Source organism: Stigmatopora argus, chromosome 2, assembly GCF_051989625.1.
Source record: "Stigmatopora argus isolate UIUO_Sarg chromosome 2, RoL_Sarg_1.0, whole genome shotgun sequence".
Classification (NCBI taxonomy): Eukaryota; Metazoa; Chordata; class Actinopteri; order Syngnathiformes; family Syngnathidae; genus Stigmatopora; species Stigmatopora argus.
This window is the reverse complement of record NC_135388.1, coordinates 143,818-161,793: the sequence shown is the minus strand read 5'-3', so window position 1 is coordinate 161,793 and position 17,976 is coordinate 143,818. Positions and strand designations below refer to the sequence as shown.

Sequence of the window (17,976 nt, the reverse complement as noted above, 5' to 3'; positions counted from 1 at the left end):
CGTGTCGTTCGGGATCCGTATGAGTGTTGATTTCTGAACATTTTGGAATACTCTTGTGATACTGAGAGTCTAAGTCAGGGGTAGGGAACCTATGGCTCGGGAGCCATATGTGGCTCTTCTGATGGGTGCATGTGGCTCTTCGCTAACCTGTGAGGTAAAATATGTATTCAAACTGCTGGTGACAGAGCCGAGTCCCAAATGCACCAATAGGAGTGTCACGTCGGCACTATGGCGCTGACATTACCTCTAACTTCAATCATCTTTTTGTTTTTCATTAGACTTTTCTGCATGCATATTTTCATTGATCAGCAACTGGGTAACAGTGTTGTCAAAAGAATTCATTTATAGTACTTTAAATGTGGTAAAAATACCCCCCAAAAATCACATCTCATTTTCACATTTTTACTCTTAAATTTTGTGTATGGCTCTCAAGGAATAAAATTTGAAAATAGGAATTGTTTATGGCTCTATGTGTCGAAAAGGTTCCCGACCCCTGGTCTAAGTTGTTATGTAATGAGCGTGTCTACTTTTCGTCTCCCAGCCACCTCCATGTTTCTTTCTTCTTTAATTTTCTCCGGTGAAATCAAAGTCCGGAAGCTTTCGGCGATGATCATGGCACGTATGTGCTCTTTATTCGGGGTTCGGGGGCGGCGAACGGAGGGGGCCTTTAGTTGGCGGCGAGCGTCTGGTCCACCCAAGCGCGCAGCTCGGTCACGCGGGCGTAGACGGCCGGCGTGGACGTGGAGCAGCGGCCGCTTCCCCAGGACACGATACCCACCAGGGTCCAGGCGCCGTCCTTCTCGCACACCAGAGGGCCGCCCGAGTCGCCCTGAGGAAGAGGGAGGCGCGCGGGGTCAACGCGGGGTCGGGGTGGGGGGGCTACGGCGAGCGGGGGGAGGGGGGCACCCACCATGCAGGAGGTGGCGCCGTCGGCTCCTGCGCAGATCATCACGTCGGAGATCTGGCTACCCCAGTGACGCTTGCACTGCTCGTTGGACAGGAGAGGGAGCGACGCCTGCTGGAGCTTGTTGGGAGTGTTGGGAGCTGACGACCGAAGGCCACGTCAGCGACGCCAAAGGGATTGGGGGGTTAGGGGGGGTGGGGGTACAGTGAGGGTTAGGGTTAGCTAGGCCAAGAGGCAAGAGGAGCGTCCGATAGCGTCCCCGCCGGACGAGAGGGCGGGACCGGCGCCTCACCGTTGTATCGGGTCAGTCCCCATCCGGAGGTCACGCAGGTGGAGCCCGGGGCGAAGCTGTCGGCGGATTCGGCCAGGCAGACGGGCGACACGTGATCGCCCAGGCGGGCGGGCGTGCTCAGCTTGATGAGGGCGATGTCGTTGTTGATGGTGCGAGGGTTCCAGCGGGGGTGCTGGAACACCCTGGCCGGTCGCAGGATCTGCACGTCTTCGGAGGAGCCGTAACCCTTGTCGTGCTCGCCGGCCACCACGCGATGATAAGTCCTGAGTGTTGGGGGGGCTTCAGACGGAGGGCGGAAGGCGAAGGGCGGGGGTTGGAGGGCTTTTGGCGCTTACCTGACGTTGCAGTGGGCGGCCGTCACCACCCAGTTCTCATTGATCAAAGAGCCACCGCAGAAGTGGAAGCCGTTGGATTGCTGCAAAACACCACGTCGGGGTATAGAAGGCAAAGTGTCAGCCAAAGCGCAACGGGACAGCAACTCCATTCCCACCCTCAACAACTTAGACTTGACCTTGACCCAAAGCCCAGGGACGCCTAAATAGTACGCTTTAGTGCTGCAACAATTAATCAATGAAATTGACCAGGTCGAATGATTCATAGAATCGTATTTAAATATTGCCGATTCAACGGATCGCTTCATTACACCGGCTTTGTCATGTTGTTGTTGTTTGTTTGTCTTGCAAGTGCAGGATTGCGCTTCATTGATTTGGGGCGATACACTGCCCCCTGGTGGCAAACCGGAATAGGACAGATATTGCTCTCCTCAACTACGGCCGCGTTGGGAGACTCCTCGTGAGAGCGTCGTGTATTAACAGAGCAAAACTCTCCGAAATATGATACAAAACATCAATTGTCTCATATATATGGATGCCTAACGAGTCGCCGACTTGCGTGGACAAAGAGGTGTGCGTTTGTGTTGAAGTCGTGAATTCAGAAGAGCAAGGTAAGCAAGGCGTGTTATTGATTAAGCCTCAATGCTAAATTTGTATCTTGCTAAATGTCATTTTGTTTGAGGATTCATCAAAAAGCTTTGGAGTTCTGGAAGTCTTGAATATTTTTGTCGCTGTTATCCTATCGTTTTCGTGTGTCTATTGTGCTAATTAATGATTAGGCTAGCAATACCAGTCGCGAGTGGCTAATCGCTATGCTAGCGGGCCGTGTACTGTAAATTACATTGTCAATGCTATACAAGGTCATACGCACTTTTAATATGCTGTATAATTTCTTTCCTTTGGATAAAACTCTCGTCATTTCATTATAAACCAGTGAAAAGAGGCTAAAAGCAGTCTAAAATGGTTAATTTGCTACAATAGCAGTTGGTGTACTGTAGGTTACATTGTCAATGCTACACAATAACATGGATACTATTTTTGCCATGCTGTGTACGAGGCTAGCAACAGTGGCGAGTGGCTAATCGCTATGCTAGCGGCTCGTGTACCGTAAATTACATTGTCAAGGCTATACGAGGTCATGTGCGCTTTTGACATGCTGTAGAAGTTTGAAAGGCTTCAGAGTTGAGAAAGCCTGCGTTACCAAAGGAGACGCAAAGAAAAATACTAATAGTTAGCTTCTCTCTGCAGAGAAATGGAGAAGAGGAGGGACGCAATCGGAAGGACGGCGAGCGACTGACCTGCAGAGACACCTGCCAGGGCCACGAGTGCGGCACGGCCTCCTCGCCGTTGACGATGCGGGCGTAGCCGCTCACCTCGGGGGGGATGGCGGGCGTTCCGCAACCTGTTGGAGGGAAGAAGAGAGGCGTCAGGCGCCGGCGACCCGGTCGGACTTCGGGCGCCCCTCTCGGGCTCGGGCGGCGCTTTTTCCCACCCACCGTAGGCGGCGGCCACGAGGGCCAGGCAGGAGACGATCCACAAGACGGCCATGATGGAGACGATGCCAGCGCTCGGGCGCCGCCGACCTTTTATCTGGCACGCCGGTGACCCCGGACGCCGACAGCTGCTTATCGGCGGTCCCGCTCGCAGGCTCCCATTGGACGACGGCCACGCGGGAACGGCAACAGATGCGCAAAGACGATGACGCGGCAAGGACTTGTTGGCCGTGGAAAATCACCGAATGGCCCTGAAAGTAGGAGGCTAAGCGGAATGGCTTCGGGTTGGTTTGTCCTCCCTTCAAAACGCCATTTGTGGCTCTGTCTGTCCACTGCTCGTTCGTGGCGTGGCGTGAACAAGGAACAGATCTAAAAGCAAGTCCTTGTCTGCAAGTGACAACAATAGACATTGAAGTGTGTCTCCCCTTTTTAAAGATCAACCCACAATGTCCAATTCATTTCAAGTGGAAGGACGGCTTCATGTTTAGGCGTCTCATCGAGAAGACCCAATGTTCCTTCTCCCTTCCCGTTCAAAGTTGATTGGACGTCTAGTCCGGCGAAACATGGGCCGGGCCTTCTAGTTCTAATTCTTGTCAATTGCGGAAAAAGGAGGCCATTTTGAATCACTTGCTAGCATTTTCCCATACTTTCAGGTCACTTGGCTTCTCTTCCTGTCGACTTGAGGGTCGCTTCCTGCTCAAACCGGAGCCACGACTCATCTTCGGGAAAAAAAACTCCCAATGTCGCGAAGACGGAAAAAGGTAACGTCCGCCGCCGCGACGTAGCTTGGGCGGGGCCTGCGGCGGGATTGCGCATCTGTCTGCCTCTTGCGCTCCTAAGTGGATTTTCCCGCAATCGGCATTTATGGAATCTCCGTCCTGCATTAAAGAGGACTAATCCGGTCCCGATACGCCAGAGGAGAGCGGCGGCGCCGGTCGCGATCGTGGAGCGGAGGGTGAGCTGAGACCGCCATGGACGGCGGGGGAAGACGGGGAACCGACGGCTCCTTGGAGCGCTCCTCCGTCAAACGCAGCGCCTCGTCCGGATCGCGGAGGGTGAGTCAGTCCGCGTTCGTCTCCGCTAATATTACGACGTTCTAAAAAGTCGCCGCGGGGCTTACTCTGATGTCACGAGAACCGGGAGGAGTCGTTTGCGTTCGCGGCCGTCGACTTTTGTCGCCGCGATCGCAAAACTTGCTTTTAGGAGATGGCGGTCATATCGAGAGGGGGGAAAAAAGACGTAATGCGACGCGATCAAAGTCATTTCGATCAAGCGGATGTCGTTTGCTTTGATGGGCGTCAACTTTTGGCCACATAGAAGAAAGCGTGTCATCAAATTAGGAGATTAAGATGGTGACATTGCTCAAGGTACTTTAGAGGCATCCAAGACCACCTCCAATGACCTCTGAGACGAGGCCTCAAAGACTGCTTTGTGGCACGCTCAAGTCTTCAAGATGTAACAGTTTGAGGTACCACCTCAACTTTGAGATGGGACCCCCGCAGACATCTGGAGGCCCGGCTACATCGTCGTCCATTACCCGACTATGCGTACGTACTATTGCGCCAGGGAGGACGACAATGTAAAGGCTGAAGCTTAAGTTACCAGCGCCACCTTAATCCTTTCCCATTATGCAGAGTGCAATAGCACGCAGCACCCTTTAACATGAAAGCTGTGTGGGATTATTGTTATTCTTTTTTGTTATGATTATTGCGTAAGAGGATTGCAGCCATCCATCGAGAAATGGAACGCCGGGCTCTCCCGCTAATTAGTCCCACTCTCTTACGGCGGCGCCCATAACGCCGATGAACTACGCCATCACAAATGTTAGCCTGTTTCCTTCGATGAACTGGGGGGCCGGAAAGGGTCGAAGCAAAGTTCTGGGAGCGGCTTTTATCCAATGTTCTTCAGATGGCGTGACTGACCAGGAAACTTTTTTTCATTTGAATGTGGATGCCTTTCAGCTGCAGAGAGCTTGGATAGAGAGAACCTTCCAGAAAAGAGAATGTGCACTCGTCATCGCCGGAAAAGACCCCAGCAGGTGCGTATGGACGGGAAACGTCATTTCATTTCGATTCGTTCCAATCCTGCACTTTCACTCCGTGATTGCCGTTTTTGTATACTATATGCTTATCAAAATGGACGCAAAAGTACATCCATTTATTTCTCATTTGGCATAAACGTATTTTCAGTTTGATATATATGGGATCATTTTCTCAGCTTTGAGTGAAAAGCAGCTTCCGTCTAAACTTGCTTAAATGCAGGATACTAAATATACTTTCAAAAAACTTTCACGATATAATAGCGCTTGGTAGGAAACAGCGCCCTCGTGCGTTTAATCACGATGACTACACGTCGGGTCACGCTGGCCAACTGCTGCCGACCAGTGGACGCAAGTGGAAGTGCAGACTATTCTCACCCTAAAACAGGCGTTTTACATTGTCACGCTTACGTAAGGCTTATTTCATTGAATTGGTCTCGGCAGGTGCAGCTGCGGCCAGCTGGTGGCGCAGCACTCGGCGGAAAGCCAGGGGGAGGGGCCGAACGAGGAGGCGGGACCGGAGCTCCGGGCCAAAGAGCGCTGGAACCCCCTCCAGCACACCCGGGCTTCGCCCACCGACGCCTACGGCGTCATGGAGTTTCAGGAAGGCGGACACGTCAACAAGGCGGCGGTACGTACGTACGGATAGATGGGGAGCGGTCGCCCCCGCCCGCCGACGGGGAGCGGTCGCCCTGACCGGCGCTCCCGTTCCTCCCCGCAGTACGTCCGCGTTTCCTTCGACACCAAGCCCGAGTCGCTCCTGCAGCTGATGGTGAAGGAGTGGTCGCTGGAGCTGCCCACGCTGCTCATCTCGGTGCACGGGGGGCTGCAGAACTTCCAGCTGCCCCCCAAACTGCGGCAGGTCTTCGGGCGGGGCTTGATCAAGGCCGCCGTCACCACCGGCGCCTGGATCTTCACCGGCGGCGTCAGCACCGGTACGCACGCGCCATTGCATTTACTCTCGCTCTCTCAAGCAAATTCATTTCGACCGGTGGGATCCAAAATGGCGGCCGGGGACTTTTATTTCTCTTGACTTCTCAAAAGCGAACGAGGGTCACTTCCCGTGGATTTTGGCTGTTTTCCAGGCGTGGTCCGACATGTGGGGGACGCCCTGAAGGATCACTCGTCCAAGTCTCGCGGCAAAGTGTGCGCCATCGGCATCGCGCCGTGGGGCATCGTCCAAAACAGGGACGACCTCCTGGGCAGAGACGTGCGTGCGTGCGTGCGTCTGGATGTATGGCCGCCGTCTTTGGCGGGGTGTGACCACGGCGGCGCCGCCGGCCTTTTTTTGGCAGGTGTCGCGCCCGTACGGGACCATGGGCGACCCGCTGGGCAAGCTGGCGGCGGTCAACGGCAGCCACTCGCACTTCATCCTGGCCGACGACGGCACCGGCGGCAAGTACGGGGCCGAGGTGCGCCTTCGCCGGCGGCTGGAGAAGCACGTGGCGCTGCAGAAGATCAACACGCGTGAGCGAGCCCACGAGCCGGCGGCCCGGTAGCGGGACCCGCCCGCCGACCCCTCCGATGAATCGCCCCGCAGGCCTGGGTCGAGGGGTCCCCGTGGTGTGCCTGATCTTGGAGGGGGGCCCCAACGTCATCGCCCTGGTGCTGGAGAGCCTGCGGGAGGACCCCCCCGTCCCCGTGGTGCTGTGCGACGGCAGCGGGCGAGCGTCCGACATCCTCTCCTTCGCCCACAGATATTGCCACGACGACGGGTGGGTGCGCGCGGCCGGGTCCGGGCGGCGTGGCGTCAAAGCCGAGGATGGCGTTTGGAGAAAATCGCCTTCCGATTTGTGTCTCTCGGAGGTCGGTGAGCGAGGCCGTGAAGGAGCAGCTGCTGGTCACCCTCCAGAAGACCTTCAACTACGGGCGCGGCCAAGCGCGCCAGGCCTTCCTCATGGTCATGGAGTGCATGAAGAAGAAAGCTCTGGTGGGTAAACTGTTGCCGCCGCAATCCTCCTCGTTGAGTTTGACGCTCGGACGAGTTGGCGAGGGCGCCGTGCCTCAGACGGGCGCTTTGATTTCAGATCACCGTCTTCCGCGTGGGCGGCGAAGGCCAGCAGGACATCGAGATGTCCATCCTCACCGCGCTGCTCAAAGGTCAGGCTTCGCCCCCCCCCCCCCCCCCCGTCTCGAAGGAGTCGTCCGACAATCTCTTTTCGCCCGGTCTGGCCGCGACAGGCACCAACGCGTCGGCGTGCGACCAGTTGAGCTTGGCCCTGGCGTGGAATCGGGTGGACATCGCTCGCAGTCAGATCTTTGTGCACGGACGCCACTGGCCGGTGAGCTGGCTCCGCCCCCGTTTTGGGCTCCGCCCCCAACACGTGCCTCGCTCGTTGCGCAGCCGCTGACCCCGAGCGAGCGGCCCAAGAGTCCGGCGGTGGCGGCGGCGGCCCAGGGGAAAGCTCGAGGAAAGAAAGGCAAGGCGGGAAAAAGCAAATCGGAACCCCCGGAGGAGACGGACCCCAGGAAGTTGGAGCTGCTCAACTGGGTAAATGGGCCTCTCACTTAGCTTTGCGTTGCCGCACGTTTTGCTAGCGCTGGCCAGCGTTATGCGGCGATGTTTCCAGCGTGAACACCTGCACTTTTGGACGGGACGGGACGGAACGTTAACGCGGCAGCTTGCTCGCAGGTGAACTCTCTGGAGCAGGCCATGATGGACGCGCTGGTGTTGGATCGCGTGGACTTTGTCAAGCTCCTCATCGAGAATGGCGTCAACATCCATCGCTTCCTCACCATCCCCCGCCTGGAGGAACTCTACAACACGGTTTGGGCCCGGCGGCGCTCGCGGCCGCTCCGCCCGCCGGCCCTTTCTGACCCACCCGAGCTCTTTACAGAAGCTGGGGCCCGCCAATACGCTGCACTTTGTGGTCCGGGACGTCAAGAAAGTGAGGCGTCGGGCGCGGCCCTTCCCACCGCCGGCCACGACTGACTGGCCCTCCTCCGACTCCCCCCTCCGGCTCCCTCTTCAGGGCAACCTCCCTCCGGACTACCAGATCACCTTGATCGACATCGGGTTGGTGCTGGAGTTCCTGATGGGCGGAGCTTACCGCTGCAATTACACCAGGAAGACCTTCCGCACGCTCTACAACAACTTGTACGGCCTGAAGAGGGTGAGATTTCTTTTGCCCTCTAACCCCTGACCCGTTGTCGTCGTTCCCAATTTGCGTAACCCTAATCTGAGCCTGAGCCTTTGTCGTAATGAGAGCAAAAAAGCATTCACGGGCAAAGTTAGGAGGCTGACCCTTTGTTTTTGTTTTGTTTTGTTTTTCTACCCCTCTCGTAGCCCAAAGCCCTGAAGCTCCTCGGCATGGAGGTGAGTCCGTCGCGGGGAAGGGCGACCGGGAGGGACTTCCGGACCTTCACCCACTGGTTCACGCCCTCACGAGCTCCCGCCGGCAGGACGACGAGCCTCGCCCCAGGGGCAAGAAGAACACCAAGAAGAAGGAGGAGGAGGCGGACGTGGACGCCGACGACCCGGAGGTGAGCCGCTTCCGCTACCCCTTCCACGAGCTGATGGTGTGGGCGGTGCTGATGAAGCGCCAGAAGATGGCGCTCTTCCTGTGGGAGCGCGGCGAAGAGGCCATGGCCAAAGCGCTGGTGGCCTGCAAGCTCTACAAGGCCATGGCCCACGAGTCGTCCCAGAGCGAGCTGGTGGACGACATCTACCAGGGTTTGGAGAACAATTCCAGGTGGGGGTAAGGGGCGGCGGCGGCAAGTGGATGTTGCACCGTTACACCTCCCCGGCGGGGCGGCTCCTCCCGCAGGGAGTTCGGCCAGCTGGCCTACGAGCTTCTGGAGCAGTCGTACAGACGCGACGAGCAGGTGGCCATGAAGCTGCTGACCTACGAGCTGAAGAACTGGAGCAACTCCACCTGCCTCAAGCTGGCCGTGGCGGCCAAGCACCGAGACTTCATCGCTCACACCTGCAGCCAGATGCTGCTGACCGACATGTGGATGGGCTGCTTGCGTGCCGGCAAGAGCCACGGCCTCAAGGTGGGCTTTGCCTGGGGCCAGGGGGGACGGCCAATGGCCCGTGGCCCGCTCGGAGGGCCCCGATCCTCCTTCCAGCATTTGCTTCCCCCCCGCAGGTCATTTTGGCAATCGTCTTTCCTCCCGCCATCCTGCTCCTGGAGTTCCGTCTCGGCGAGGAGGCGTCCGGCGGAGGCAAAGAGGACGACGAAAAGTCGGGCAAGGTGCGTACGGCCGGCCGAGCGCCCGTGGGGCTTTTCTGAGGGGACGGCGGTCGCAGGACGCCGCCACCGCCTCCAAGAAAGGGGACGAGGAGGACGTTCAGAAGAAAGCGGGGAGGAGGATTCCGGTGGGGAGGAAGATTTACGAGTTCTACAACGCCCCCTTCACCAAGTTCTGGTTCAACACGGCAAGTAGAGCCTTGGTTTCGGGTTGGGGACCAAATGTCAAAAGCCTTTAAAGTCATTTCAAAAGTCACACCGAGCCTTGCCGCCGTCGCCGCTCAGATCTCCTACCTGGTCTACCTGATGCTCTACAACTACATCATCCTGGTGAAGATGGAGCGCTGGCCTTCGCTCCAGGAGTGGATGGTCATTTCCTACATCATCACGCTGGGCCTGGAGAAGGTCCGACAGGTAAAGTGCGGCCGGCGCTCGGGCGGGGGGTCCGTGGAGGAGTCTGGAATCCGGAGTCCGAAGCCCGGAGCAAAGCTATTCGGGGCCCCCGCTAGATCCTGATGTCGGAGCCGGGCAAGCTGAAGCAGAAGGTCAACGTGTGGCTGGAGGACTACTGGAACGTGACCGACCTGGCGGCCATCGCCGTCTTCCTGCTGGGCCTCCTGCTGCGCCTGCAGAGCCAGCCCTACATGGGCTACGGACGCGTGCTCTACTGCGTGGACATCATCTTCTGGTACATCCGCGTGCTGGACATCTTTGGCGTCAACAAGTACCTGGGCCCCTACGTCATGATGATTGGCAAAATGGTAAGGTGGGGGGGGGGGGGGGGGGGGGGGGGGGTTAGGGAAACGGAAAGATGGCTGGCTTGAACCGACACCCCCCCCCTCTCCCCATTAGATGGTGGACATGCTGTACTTTGTGGTCATCATGCTGGTGGTCCTGATGAGCTTCGGGGTGGCCCGCCAGGCCATCCTGCACCCCGACGAGGAGCCCACCTGGCGCCTGGCGCGCAACATCTTCTACATGCCCTACTGGATGATCTACGGCGAGGTCTTTGCCGACTCCATAGACCGTAAGACTAGAGTCCATAGTAAGAGTCTAAGGCCTCTTTGGGCGACTTCCCCCTCGTTCTCCTCCCCCGTTCTCCCCCGGCCTCCATCCAGCGCAGCCCCACAGACGCGAGCCGCGAAAAAAAGGCCTCATTCATTGCAATGCTCTTTTTTTTTTTTGGTCCGTCCGTCTCCAGTCTACGCCATGGAGATCAACCGTAAGCGCCGACGTCGACGGAAGCCGCTCCGTGGCCGGCGTACGACCTTTGTAGTCATTTGGCTCACCGTCCCGCCTCCACCGCCAGCTCCTTGCGGGGACAACCTGTACGACGAGGACGGGAAAAAGCTGCCGCCGTGCATCCCGGGCGCTTGGCTGACGCCGGCCATCATGGCCTGCTACCTGCTGGTGGCCAACATCCTCCTGGTCAACCTTCTCATCGCCGTCTTCAAGTCAGTCCAATGAAGAAAAAGAAAGAGGCGCTCTTTTCTCCATCTTGGGAGATTTGCGTCGATATCTTTTGGCCGATCTGAAAGCGGCACACCTGTTTTTTGTTGTTGTTTTTTCCATTTTGTCGGTGGTAGCAACACCTTTTTTGAGGTCAAGTCCATCTCCAACCAAGTGTGGAAGTTCCAGCGCTACCAGCTGATCATGAACTTCCACGACCGGCCCATCCTTCCGCCCCCCCTCATCGTCTTCCCGCACGTCTTCATCGTCCTCCAGCGCCTCTGCTGCCGCTGCCTGCGCCACCGCCGTCGCCACGCCCATCGCCACGGCAACCAGAGACGCCTGCGTGAGTCTACCTACGCCGGCCGGCCGGGCCTTTTCCCGTCTTTTGCCCCTTTTGGGCCACGTGACCTTTCCGCCTTCCCGGCCCGCCGCAGAGCTCCTGTTGGGCGCCGACGAGCTGAAGAGCCTCCACGAGTTCGAGGAGCAGCGCGTGGACGAGTACTTCCGGGAGAAGGAGGACGAGAAGCAGTCGTCCCACGACGAGCGCATCCGCGTCACCTCCGAGAGGTAAAGGCCGCCGTTTGTGCTACGAGGGGGCCCCCGACGAGGGCGGGGCCGACCTTTGGTTCCGCCTGGCAGGGTGGAGAACATGTCCATGCGCCTGGAGGAAGTGAACGAGCGCCAGCACGCCGCCAAGGCGTCCCTGCAGACGCTGGATCTCCGGCTGGCGCGACTGGAGGAGCTCTCGGCCCGCGCGGCCGTCGCCCTGGAGAAGCTGGCGGGGGGCGAGCCCACCTACGTCCGCCGCGGCAGCTCGACCGGCGCCGACCGCCCCGACTTTTATGGCTTTGGCTCGGGTCGCGGCGACGACGACTCCGCCGCCGCCTCGCCGACGGAGAGTCCGGAGAGATGGCGCGGCGAGGTCCGCTCGGCCGACGGATCTCCCCGTCGGTCTCCGTCCGACGTGGACGAGCGTCTCTCCCCGTCCCCGGCGGACGGCCCCTTTCCCGCGCTCCGATCCAAGAGCCTCCACGTCGCCGGTGGCGGCAGGAAGAGAAGCGAGGAGCGGCGCGCCAGCCTCCTCGTCGACCCTTGTCGACCCGCCGTCCCCTCCCAAGAGGGAGGAGAAAAAGCCTGCTCCTCGTCCAGATGATCTTTTCTTTTTGTTGGGGCTTGGCTCAACGGTACACGGTCGATTGGTCGCCGGTCTTTTGGTCGCCCGGAAGGTAAGTGATAATTACCATGCTTGCTCAAATTCCCGAAATACAAACTGCGAATGACTGACTCTTCAGTCATACTTCATGCCCTAGTCATTTTTAGGCTAAAGAAAAGCTCCAAATATCCCAGACTTTGATTGTTTTTTGTTGAACTTGATTGATGTCACTTCTTAAAGGGACAGCGCATATATACATACAAACTTCTCCACTCACGTGGGCTCACGTGGCCATTGTTGGCTTTGATTCATGCGTAGACCGTCTTGTTTTGTCTTTTGGTTGCCCGTTGTCGCGGTCGGGGCGACCAAAAGACCGGCAACCAATCGACCGGCGACCAATCGACCGTACAGGGGCTCAACGTTCCCGCGCGCCAACCAAAAGGGACGGATGTCGCTCCTGGAAAAGTCACCAGTCGGTCCCAAAGTTTGGTTTGAGGTCAAAGGACTCTCTCCAGCAACTTCCCGATTCTGTATTGACTGGCAAATAAAAGGCACGCCGAGGTCCAAAGTTGTCACGTGTCCATTTATTGCCGAGGTATTCAACGACCGACGCGGTCGCGTCGACACAAAAGAAGCGAGCGGGTCGCCGACGCTCATCAGTCGCGCTCGCCGGTCGCCGACCGTTTCCGAGCGCGACGTCACATTGGGCTCGCCGAGCGGCCGGACGCTAAGCGGTGCTCCGGTCAACCATTGGAATATACTATGTACGTAGAGCGTAAAAATAGATGAGGCGTTGGCGAATGTATAGAAGGCTAAGAAAAAAAATTTGGGGGTGGAAATCATTCCCCCCCAAAAAATGGTTGACTCGGCGCTCGCGCCCGGTGCTCGCCGGCGTCAGCTGGCGTTTGGGTCGCGGGGTTCCGTCCGTCCGGGCCCCCCGCCCTTTAACCTCATCCGCCCGAAGTGGGGCCCCGCCTTCCGGGTCGCCACGAACAAGAGCCGCCTCCCTCGCCGCTCAGGGGGTTGTACTCTGAAAAAGAAAGAGAAAAAAAAATCACCGTGGCTTGACTGGTTTACGACTTGAACTCCTTCTTAAATGAGCAAAGCTTTGTTTGTATTCTTTTTTTCTGTCAACAGACACGTGACAGTACAGTGGTGTCAATATGGCAATATCCTCCTACTGGTTGTGGAAACCTTGACTGCTTTCCTGCCAGCTCTAGACATCTGCTGCGTGATTCGCCATCAACTTTCATGGCCGTTAACGGCCATAGATGTACAATTTGACCCCCCCAAAAACAAAGTGCCGGCAAAAAGGCCCTCAAAGTTGTTTCCAAAGAGACAAAAATCCTCGTCGGGGCCGTAATTACCCGAGCGACGTAGCGGCTTCTTGTCCGCCGTCTTGGCTCTGACCACGGCGTTGGCGGCGCCGGCGTCCTCGTCGTCGCTCTGTCGGGGGGAAAAAAGGCTGGCGGTGAACGGACGCCAGCGTCCAACCGTCCGTCTGATTTGTCGAGGCGACGGAACGGGCGGAAAAACAAAGGAAGCTGACCTGCGGCGGCCCCAAAGCCGAACGGCCTCTCAAAGTGTTTCCCAGCCGCATGCTGTCCCAGTCCTGGATCTTCTGCCGCCTCTTCTCCTCCTGGGCCTTCTGCCGCTTCTCCCTGAAGACGGCGGCCATGGCGTCCTGCTCCAGCTGCATCCTCCGCCGGGATGACTCCAGCGCCTCACGCCTCCTCGCCACCGCCTCGGCGTCCTCTCCGGAGGACGGCGGGGCGCCGCCCCGGCGCCTACTCCTCGCGACCAGGTAGACGAGCGAGGCCACCAGCGCCGCCAGGGCCGCCAGCAGGTAGCAGGCGTACGGCGACAGAGCGTCACCGGCTGAAAGCGGGACGACACGGTTGAATGGGTTCCCGTTGCCTACCGTCGGCTCCCGTTGGCCGTCCTCGCCGTCTGGCAAAAGCCCGTGCCTACGACCTAGCGTCATTTTTTAATGATCGTGCGCTGGTTCGGGGCTCCGAGCGTGTCCCAAATCAATGTAGAAAGGGTACCGTGTCAGGATTTTGTAGGACGTCAAAGCGCCACGTTGACGGCGCTTTGCGATTTTTCGCCGTCGCGCAATGTTTGTTTCCGTGTGTAAAATGTCCTTACACCTCAGGATTATTTTGTTGATAGCATTGATTGTTCCGCCTGCCCTAACTGCGACTGGTGTCCAATCCGTTTTGACTGGGAGGCCTGGAAACGACTGCTGTCGGTCAACCGGTCGAATTGGATTGGACGTCTCTAGCCGTCATGGCAGCATCCTTTTCCCTACCGGATTCCGAGCCTCTGCCTAAAAAGTCAAATTGATTGGCCCCAGGAGGAAAAAGTGGAGAGACGGCACTGCTACCCATCTACTATTTGTGCTCTTATTGTGAACTGCGACTCCCCGGAAGCGCCTGGCCTCTCAACTCGTCTTGGAAAGAAAGTGACAGCGACGGCTAACTCGTCAAAAGCCGGCGCTCACTTGCGTAAGCTAACAAGCTAGCGAGGCGAGCCCGTTACCAATCAGAATGAAAACAAATTGGCCAACACCTTGACGACTGGAATGTGACGCCACGCGAACGGGGCTAAAAGGCCGAGGGTTGGTTGCGTTACCCGCGAGGAAGAGAAGCCAGTTGTTCGGCGGCTGGCCGTCTTCCGCTCCCTGGACGTTCCCGTTTTCGTCCACGTCCTCAATCTCCACGTCGTCCATCGCCGTTCAGAAGAAACAGAAACAAAACGAAGAAGAAGAAGAAAAGCCAATGGTAGTCGCTGACGCCGCCGAAAATGGAGCCGTGAGGAAAAGAGGCAGCTGATCACCACTGAATTTGTTTGTCCGCCCTCTAGCGAACGGCGGCGCCACTGCACCCCATGGCATAAACAAACCCGACCGACCGTTCCTTTTTATGCATTCATATTCCGTACCGCCTATCCTTACGAAGGTTGCGGGGGTGCCGGAGCCGCGCTGTCTTTTTTTTGTTGTATTTTAAATTGAATCGTCAATTCCATACACAAAATAAAATTAACATTGTGCAACAAACAATAAATATCCACTGATGCCGAGGCGATCGTTCACGATCAAATGTTTTACAAACATTTACCAGGTCTTTTTATTTGGACCATAGTCTTTGTAGAAAAATGTATAGAAAAAGATTTCAGAGTGACACATTCACATTGGCACATAAAGAGAAATTGCCCTTAAAATTGAGCAAGGAAATGTGGGAAAAGTCTCTATTTGAAACGACCAAGCAGTGGGGTGAACTTGGCCAAGTCTTTCTGATCCGCACTCCATACCGCTAGAGGGCGGTAAGGCACGTTTGATGCCACCTCGCTTTTCCAAAGAAGTCTCCGCCTCCGTATGAGCAAGATGGCGGCGTCCCCCGGCGACGGCAACCCGTCCTCGGTCTCGCCGGTGGTCGTCCTGGCCGAGCTGTACGAGTACTCGGTGATAGGCACGCCACCCAACCGCCGCCACGCCGAGGAGGTGGCCCGCGTCTTGGTGGGCGGCGTGCTAGCCGAAAGGGAAACGGAGGTGTGTTGCTTGGCGCTGACGCTGATTGGCCGGACGCTAGCCGGCTCACGGCTCCACCGCTTCCACCGGGACGTCGCCGAGCACCTGCTTCGACACTCGGACGTCTTGGTGAGTCGCGTCCGGCTAACGCCAATGCTGCCCTCCCGGTCCCGATGAGGCTAGTGCTATTTCTGCTCGTGCTAACGCTAACCCCACCGCTGTTGCTAATGCTAGGTGGCTCGCTTTGGCAGCGAGGAGCAAATGATCAGTCACTTGGCGGCCAAGAGCGCCTCCTCCTGTGTCCTCTACCAACTGCGCCAATCTGTGAGTAGGCAACCTTGCCTTTTCAACCACTGGGCGGTGTGACCCGAGAATTTGGCTTCAACGGTTTTTTTTGGGGGGTCACCACAGGGCACGCTCCAACCCGCCTGGCGTCGGATGTGCCAGCAGGTCTTGGCGACCTCGCCCGCTGGACCCCGCCTGGACGCCTGCTTGTGGTCGCTGAGCCGCGTCCTCCGCCGACTTCTCAGGGACGACTCCAAAGGTTCACGCGGCCAAAAAGCCTTGTCTGTGGCTTACTTTTTAAACTTTGCGCCATTCTTTTAATATTGTCTGCATTTATTAATTGAGGCTTTGTTGATTTGTATTGATCAGAACTGGTCCAGGTACTCGTGACGGCATTTGACGCCAGCGCGAAGGCGGCGGCGGCCCGCTTCCTGGGCGACGCCCACGCCGATGCCGACTGCGACACCCTCTGCCTCCTGTTCGACCTCTTGGAACTGTTGGCGACGGCGTCCACCCCCGACGATGGCGAGGGTCCCGAGTCGGCGTACGTCCGCGCCGGCGCCTTGCTGGGCGCCGTGGCCGGTGCGCCGCGCTACTTTGTCCGCAAGCGGGCGGCGCTGCTGCTGAAGCGGGCGGCGTTGCGCTCCTCCGGACCGGCGGACCTGGCGCGCGCCGCGCTGGACGCGGTGGCGGCCGATTGGCTGCCGAGCGTGGCCGTGGCTCCGACGGCCTTTTTCGGGGGGACCGTCCGTGCCCGTGACGGAGGGCGCGACGCCACCATGCTGCGTGCTCTCGGCCTGCTCGTCATCAAGAGCGTGGAGCGTCACGTCGCCGCCGACGACCGAGGTGAGCAGGGGCCGGGGGGGCGAAAACCCCAAAACTCTGGACTGGACTAGTCGCCATTCAAAAGCCTTCACCTTTTTGGTCTTTCAAAAATCCTTTCATGCTGGTCTCCTTATCAATTTGGGGGGTCACTTCCCGATGACATTGTCTCACTTCCTGTCCGTGGTGGGACATTTCACTGTAAATGCCTTTTGATGCCTCGGAAGGCTTCCGAATGAACGAGTGCGGTGACGTTTCAGGCGCGGCCCGGGCGGCGTTCTGCCTGTCTTCCCTGTGGCATTTCCTGCGCGAGAAGGGCGTGCGTCCGACGTCGGAGACGGACCACCATTGCGCCGTCCTCCCGCTGCTCTTCGGCGAACAGGACGACGACATGGCGGAGGCGGCCAAAGCCGCGCTGGCCATCTTCCTCCATTTCCGGTACGTGCGAGCGAACGAACGAACGACCGACCCAACCGCCCTTAACCCGAGCGCCTCCCGCCGACAGAGAGCGCTGGCAACGGGACCCCTGCGGCGCCGGCTGCAACCCGCACTGTCACTTCCTGTTCCTCCTGCGCGGCCTCTCCTGGGACGAGCGCCTCCTGCTGGACTTCCTCATCTCGGCGGAAACCTGCTTCCTGGAGTACCTGGTGCGCTACCTGCGCTACCTGAGGAGCGACCGGGGGGCCCTGGCCGCCTCTTGCCGGCGACTGGACGCCGAGCGCCCCCCGGAGGACGCGTGGCGGAGGGCGACGGGCTGCCTCCTGAGGCTCCGCCTCCTGATCGCCAGGTTGCAAAGCAAGAAACTCTTCCCCTACAAGGCCGACTCGTTGCTCAAGCTGTTGACGGAAGCCACGCCGCCGGCGGAGACGGCCGACGAAAAGGCGCCGGTCCACTATTCGGAAAAGCAGCGCTCGCGCTTTTCCACAACTGTGAATGGGGAAAAAATAAAAGGCGGACATGTTTTTCCAGCGGAAGGAGCCAGCCAATGTCTCCAAACACACGGGCAGTGGCCTAAGAAAGTTACCCTCCAAAATGAACAGAAAGCCATCGACACAAAGCCGCAAATGGACGAAATGAACAAAAAGTGACTAGACATTGCCGTTGGGCAAATTCCCCAAAATGCAATCCAAGGCAAGGGACTGGAAAAATGCTTGCAAGTGTCAAGAAATGAAATTGAATGCAGTCTATATATATAGAGAGAGAAATATTTTACTTTTCCAATGAAAAGAATTGCATTTTTTATGTTAAAAATAAATAAAAAACGGGAAAGAAATAAAATGATATACAATCTAAAAGATTTGGTTGATTTTGAGCTACAAGTACATTTATGATGAAAATAGGAATACAAATCAATTTTGAAATGAAGCGATTGAAAGACAATCAAACATAACTTGAAAAATATGTAATATTTTGACTCCTGCCAGTGTTGGTTGCTCTTTGGTTGAGAAGCCACCTTATTTTAACATTTCAGGACGACTATTTG

At 57.5% G+C, this 17,976-nt stretch overlaps 4 protein-coding genes across 6 annotated transcripts; 2 read left to right on the top strand and 2 right to left on the bottom strand.

The window, feature by feature from the left end:
• Positions 1–513: 513 nt before the first annotated feature.
• On the bottom strand, positions 514–3,185 carry LOC144090204 (chymotrypsin B-like). The gene is made up of 6 exons (XM_077621559.1): positions 3,025–3,185; positions 2,827–2,930; positions 1,532–1,611; positions 1,197–1,459; positions 911–1,044; positions 514–829 (listed from the first exon to the last, which is right to left on the bottom strand). The coding sequence occupies exons 1-6, from the start codon at positions 3,074–3,076 to the stop codon at positions 668–670; spliced, it is 795 nt and encodes a 264-aa protein (XP_077477685.1). The 5' UTR covers positions 3,077–3,185; the 3' UTR covers positions 514–667.
• On the top strand, positions 1,936–12,425 carry LOC144090181 (transient receptor potential cation channel subfamily M member 1-like). 3 transcript variants are annotated; one of them, XM_077621527.1, is made up of 29 exons: positions 1,936–2,139; positions 2,777–3,305; positions 3,675–3,782; positions 3,911–4,076; positions 4,983–5,059; positions 5,504–5,690; positions 5,781–5,994; positions 6,145–6,269; positions 6,355–6,526; positions 6,600–6,774; positions 6,866–6,989; positions 7,087–7,159; positions 7,241–7,341; positions 7,404–7,550; positions 7,692–7,826; positions 7,897–8,172; positions 8,346–8,375; positions 8,462–8,751; positions 8,827–9,055; positions 9,151–9,255; positions 9,312–9,440; positions 9,538–9,666; positions 9,762–10,013; positions 10,105–10,279; positions 10,454–10,474; positions 10,562–10,706; positions 10,839–11,047; positions 11,139–11,271; positions 11,344–12,425. In XM_077621527.1, exons 4-29 carry the CDS (start codon positions 3,993–3,995, stop codon positions 11,855–11,857), a joined length of 4,251 nt encoding a protein of 1,416 aa, XP_077477653.1. In that variant the 5' UTR covers positions 1,936–2,139; positions 2,777–3,305; positions 3,675–3,782; positions 3,911–3,992; the 3' UTR covers positions 11,858–12,425. The 3 variants fall into 3 exon arrangements, with proteins under 3 accessions (XP_077477653.1, XP_077477642.1, XP_077477662.1); XM_077621536.1 differs by having other exon boundaries at positions 1,937–2,139; positions 2,777–3,782; positions 7,897–7,947; positions 8,032–8,172; XM_077621516.1 differs by having other exon boundaries at positions 2,777–3,782.
• selenos (selenoprotein S) lies at positions 12,422–14,710 on the bottom strand. The gene is made up of 4 exons (XM_077621571.1): positions 14,492–14,710; positions 13,407–13,735; positions 13,225–13,303; positions 12,422–12,887 (listed from the first exon to the last, which is right to left on the bottom strand). Exons 1-4 carry the CDS (start codon positions 14,586–14,588, stop codon positions 12,808–12,810), a joined length of 585 nt encoding a protein of 194 aa, XP_077477697.1. The 5' UTR covers positions 14,589–14,710; the 3' UTR covers positions 12,422–12,807.
• A 457-nt stretch (positions 14,711–15,167) lies between these two features.
• Positions 15,168–17,788, top strand: lins1 (lines homolog 1). Its single transcript, XM_077621548.1, has 6 exons — positions 15,168–15,515; positions 15,621–15,710; positions 15,798–15,930; positions 16,041–16,517; positions 16,754–16,931; positions 16,999–17,788. The coding sequence occupies exons 1-6, from the start codon at positions 15,234–15,236 to the stop codon at positions 17,579–17,581; spliced, it is 1,743 nt and encodes a 580-aa protein (XP_077477674.1). The 5' UTR covers positions 15,168–15,233; the 3' UTR covers positions 17,582–17,788.
• Positions 17,789–17,976: the final 188 nt, after the last annotated feature.